General features: G+C 71.6%; 1 protein-coding gene across 1 annotated transcript; it reads right to left on the bottom strand.

Annotated features, from left to right (window-relative positions):
• Positions 1–2,048: 2,048 nt before the first annotated feature.
• Positions 2,049–4,370, bottom strand: MNEG_14445 (hypothetical protein; the record flags this gene model as incomplete). Its single annotated transcript, XM_014037083.1, has 3 exons — positions 2,049–2,084; positions 2,279–3,464; positions 3,961–4,370. 3 exons carry the CDS (start codon positions 4,368–4,370, stop codon positions 2,049–2,051), a joined length of 1,632 nt encoding a protein of 543 aa, XP_013892537.1.
• Between the last annotated feature and the right edge of the window lie 28 nt (positions 4,371–4,398).

Below are 4,398 nucleotides of genomic sequence, written 5' to 3'. Positions count from 1 at the left end.
GGGTAGGGGCGTGCAGTTGAAACAACATGTACGGCAGGCATCGCTGTCCAGGCATCGGGGTGGCTCTGCAGCCTCATCAGACGGCACGTCATGTGAGGGTTGTGCACCAGGTCAGGCCATGGCAGCGCAGCGCCCGCATCTCACCCAAAGCCACCGGGCGCGTCCCCGACAGACGCCCTCCGCCCGGGCCGCAGAGCGCGCAGCTTGGGTGGCGCGTGCCCGTCCCACAGCACGCTGCCGCTGCGGGCGTCAGGGCTGCGGCCAAGCGCTCCACCCTCGGCGCCGCCCGACGCTTCGGCCGGCGCGAGCGCTGGTGCACCAGGCTCGAATGGCAGGGGCTGCTGCTGATGATGATGTTGCTGCTGATGTTGCTGTTGCTGCTGCGTTTCCAAAGGCCCATACACATTGAAAGGGTCCTGCCGCTGAGGAGGCAGTGAACCGTCCTGCAGCTGTTCTTGAGGCCATGGCAGGACCCCATACCGCTGCAGGACTGCCTGCCGGTTTGCGGCCCACCACGCCTCAGCCTCTTCCGCTGAAAACACCTGGGATGGCAGCAGTGGAGCGTTATCAAAGGGGGGGCGCAGTGAGCAGCGTAGCCGGGCGCAAAGTGCAGAACCATTCGAGAAGTGATGGATTAGCAAGCAGCAGCCAACCGCACCTGCTTGGCGAAGCGCACGCGGCGCAGCTCCAAGCCAGGCCTTCCGTCATCGGACTGCTGCAGCGACACAAAGACGCCGGGAGCAACCTCTTTTGTCGTGATACCGCCGGTGAATGCGGCTGCAAGAGTGGCAGGAGGTGCAGAACGTTGTGTGAAATTGCATGCATGCAACCCACTTGCTGGTGTGTGTGTGTGTGAGAGAGTGAGAGGGCGTGCACGCGCACGTGCACACGCACGCGTTCGTGTTGGGGGCATAAGCGTGTCGCACACAGTTCAGTGACAAACCAACTGCCACAAAAGCATGTGAGGTGGGGGGCAAATAGCCCAACTCTGGCAGGAGGGGAGTCGTCTTGAAGGGCACAACCACACTTGAAGTAACCGACTGGCATGATGCAGCAGACCCGCACCAATGTCAACAGACAGCGCCCGTCTGTGCCGTAGCCAAGTGGACGGCGGACCGCCTCGCGCTCTCAACCCGCCAGCAGCCAGGGGCCAGGGCGGCTGCGGTCTGGCCTGAGGCGCCTCGCTGTCACGTGGCGGCTGCTGCTGCTGCTCCTGCTGTTGGATGGCCTCACAAGACGCGTAGCTTGAGGGACTGCCTGCGTCCGCGTCGCTGCCGCCGCCGCTGTCAAGCCCAAAGTTTGCCTGCGGCTGCTGGCGAGACGCAATGCCACCGAACGCACCCTGTAAACTTGGGGCTGGCGGCGCGCCGCCAGGGCTGCCCGCAGCGCACCATATTGGGCTGCTGCTTCTCAACGGGGGCCGCAGATCCTGGAACCCAGGATCAGGAAGGTGGTGCTGCTGCTGCTGCTGCTGCTGCTGCTGCTGCTGCTGCTGCTGCTGCTGCTGCTGCTGCTGCGGTTGTAGCGGGCCTTCCACGGCCGTGCCCGAGGCGCTTCCTGCCGCCCACTGGACCAGCGACACATCCCTGAGCAGCACTGTGCCGCTTGCGGCACCACTGGCCTTTCCTAACGACGAACGCAAGCCGGTCCCTTGCCGTGGGCGCCACTGCTGCTGCTGCTGCTGCTGCTCCTGCTGCTGCTGCGCGTCCTCCACCCTCGCCGTCGAGGCGAGGGCGGTCCCAGGCGTGGGCAGCTCTGCCACGTCCGGGCCGGAGCCCAAGTAACGCCGCACGTCAGGCGAGAGAGGCGGGCTCGAGAGGCTGCCTGGGGAAGACACGACACCGGCCCCGGCAAAGGGGTCAAACACGTACGGAGGGCCGCTCGCAAGCCGCCTGATGTCATCGCCGGCGAGCGCCGCTGCAGCAGGCAGCGGTACGCCGCCAAAGCCAGCCGGGTCAGCCGGCAGCGGCGCCCCGCCGTCGCCCGCGCCGCGGTCGCGGCCGCCGGCGCCGCCTGCAGGATCGTCACGGCCGCGCTCAGGGCTGCAGCTAGGGACCGGGCTGGGGCTTGGGGTTTCCGGCAGCCTGAGCGGCGGAGCGGGCGGTGCGACGGGTAGCGCCTTGCCTGTGTCTGCCTTTGATTGTCGCTGCTGCTGCTGCTGCTGCTGCTGTGGCTGCTGCGGCTGCTGCTGCTGTGGCTGCTGCGGCTGCTCTGAGCAATGCTGCGGGCAGTCGAGCTGCCACTGCTGCGAGCCACGGTCAGCCGCAGCCGAGTGTACCCCTCCCGCAGCGCGCTGCAGCTGCGCCTGTAGAGCCTCCAGCTCCTGCTGCTTCCGCGCGAGCGCCGCCTCTGTCCGCACAGCACGGTCCCGCCAATATGCCGCACGCGCGGCCGGGCCGCCCTCTGACGGCGGGGCCGGATCGCCCAAAGGTGCCCCGAGCGCAGACCCCGTCGGGGTGGCGTCCCCCGCGCCCCCGCCGCCGTGCGCGCTGTAGCTGTAGCGCGGCGTCCGCGCGCCCGCGCTGGCGCTCGCGGTGCTGGCCAGGCTGCTGCCGCCGGAGACGCGAGACAGGTCCGGCTCGCTGCGCGGCGCCGACGACGTGAGGCTGCGGTACGACGCGCGCGGTCCGAGCAGCGCCGCCGCGCCCCTGCCGCCCAACCCCCCGCCGCCGCTGCCGCCGCCCGCGCCGGGCGCCCCGCCGCGGGGGCCCGCCGGGCTGCGGATGGCCCTGAACGGCGCCGCCAGGCGGCTGCGGGCGGCCAGGGCTGAGAGCTTCTGGAGGCTCAGGAGGCTGGGGTCCGCCGCCAAGGTGGAAGGCGAGGGGGCGCCGGCGCTGCCGCGGAGCTCCGAGGAGGAGCCGATCGACAGCGCCGCCGCGAACGCGCCGCCGCCGCCGCGCTCGCTCGCGGCGCGCGCGAGGCTGAAGGAGGGGCCGAGGGACAGCGCGCCGCTGCCGCCGGCCGCGAGGGACCCGCGCTCGCTGGGGCGCGCCGCGCCGAGGCTGCGCTCGCTGAGGTGGCGCGCGGCGAGGGCGCCGGCGCCAGCGCTTGCACTGGCGCCCGCGCCGCCGCCGCCGCCGCCGCGCTCGCGCTCCCGCGGTGCACCCCTGTCGCTGTGCCGGGAGGGAGCCGAAAGCTCCACCTGCCGCCCCCGGTCGCTTCGGCGCCCGATGCCGCCGCCGCCGCCGCCGCCGCCGCCGCCCTCCCCTCTTACAGAGGGAGGCCCGCTGCCCCCGCCGCCGGCGCCCAGGCTGCCGGCGCTCCCGCTCACCGCCAGGCCGGCGGCCCCGCCGCCGCCGGCCGCCAGCCCGGCCGCAAGCAGCTGCGAGCTCGAGAGCGGCGTGCGCGCCGCGCCCGAGGGGGGGAGGCCGCCACCAGCACCGCCGCCGCCGCCGCGGTCGGCGGGGACGCGGCCAGCGGCGAAGGGGGTCCCGAAAGACCTGAGGATTTCGTCCTCACTCTCACTGCGAGCGGGATATGGGTGGCAAACCACCGTGGGCTTGACACGCGGCAAGGCAGCTGCAGGGGCCGGCAAGGTCGCGGCCAGGCGGGTAACCGGGCGGCCGGGCTGCGGCTCAACGCAACAAGGCTCTTCCTGTGGCCCGCCACGCTGGGAGGCGTTCCGCTGGACCGTCCAACCCCATGAGTGCGTCAGGATGTTGGTGCTCCTACGCAAGCGCGCACGCACATCAACGCGGACGCGCCCACATGACAGAGCAAGAGCATGCAGCATCATATGGACGCACCCACAGAAACACGCACATCCAGCAAACACGCGCACACACACGCACAAGCATGTGCACACGCACACGCACACACACGCATGCGCGCACACACACACACACACACACACACACACACACACACACACACACGCACTCACGAGCACACACACACACACGCACACGCACACATGCACGCACGCACGCACGCGCGCGCCTACGCGCCCCCCTCCCCCACCTGGACCACCGTGCCGCAGCCTCCCGGGGGTCGTGCTCGCACACCGCCATGCTGAATGTCGCCCCCGCAGACAGGTGCAGCACGCGCCGCCCGTTGATGCCAGCCACAAACTGGGGCACGTTGCAGCCCTCCGGCGCCGCGCAGCCCAGCTGCCCGTGCGAGTTCACGCCCCACGCAACCAGCCGGAAGCACGTCCCGTCGGGCGCCCCGCCGCCGCCGGCGGCGCCGCCAAGCTCGCCGGGCGCGGGCGCGGGGACGCTGGAGGGCGCGCGGGAGGTGAAGGAGGGGCCGCCAGGCGGGGTCGCGCTGCCGGCTGAGGCCCGGGCGCCGCCGTTGGCGCCGCCGCGGCCGCGGAGGGTGCAGACGACCACCACGTGTGACTCCCCAGCTGCCGCCAGCTCAGCACGCATGCCTAGGGGGCGGCGGCGGGGTGGGGTG

Source organism: Monoraphidium neglectum (assembly GCF_000611645.1).
Source record: "Monoraphidium neglectum strain SAG 48.87 unplaced genomic scaffold scaffold04491, whole genome shotgun sequence".
NCBI lineage: Eukaryota > Viridiplantae > Chlorophyta > Chlorophyceae > Sphaeropleales > Selenastraceae > Monoraphidium > Monoraphidium neglectum.
The sequence above is the reverse complement of the archived record's forward strand: the minus strand, read 5'-3'. Positions and strand labels throughout refer to the sequence as shown.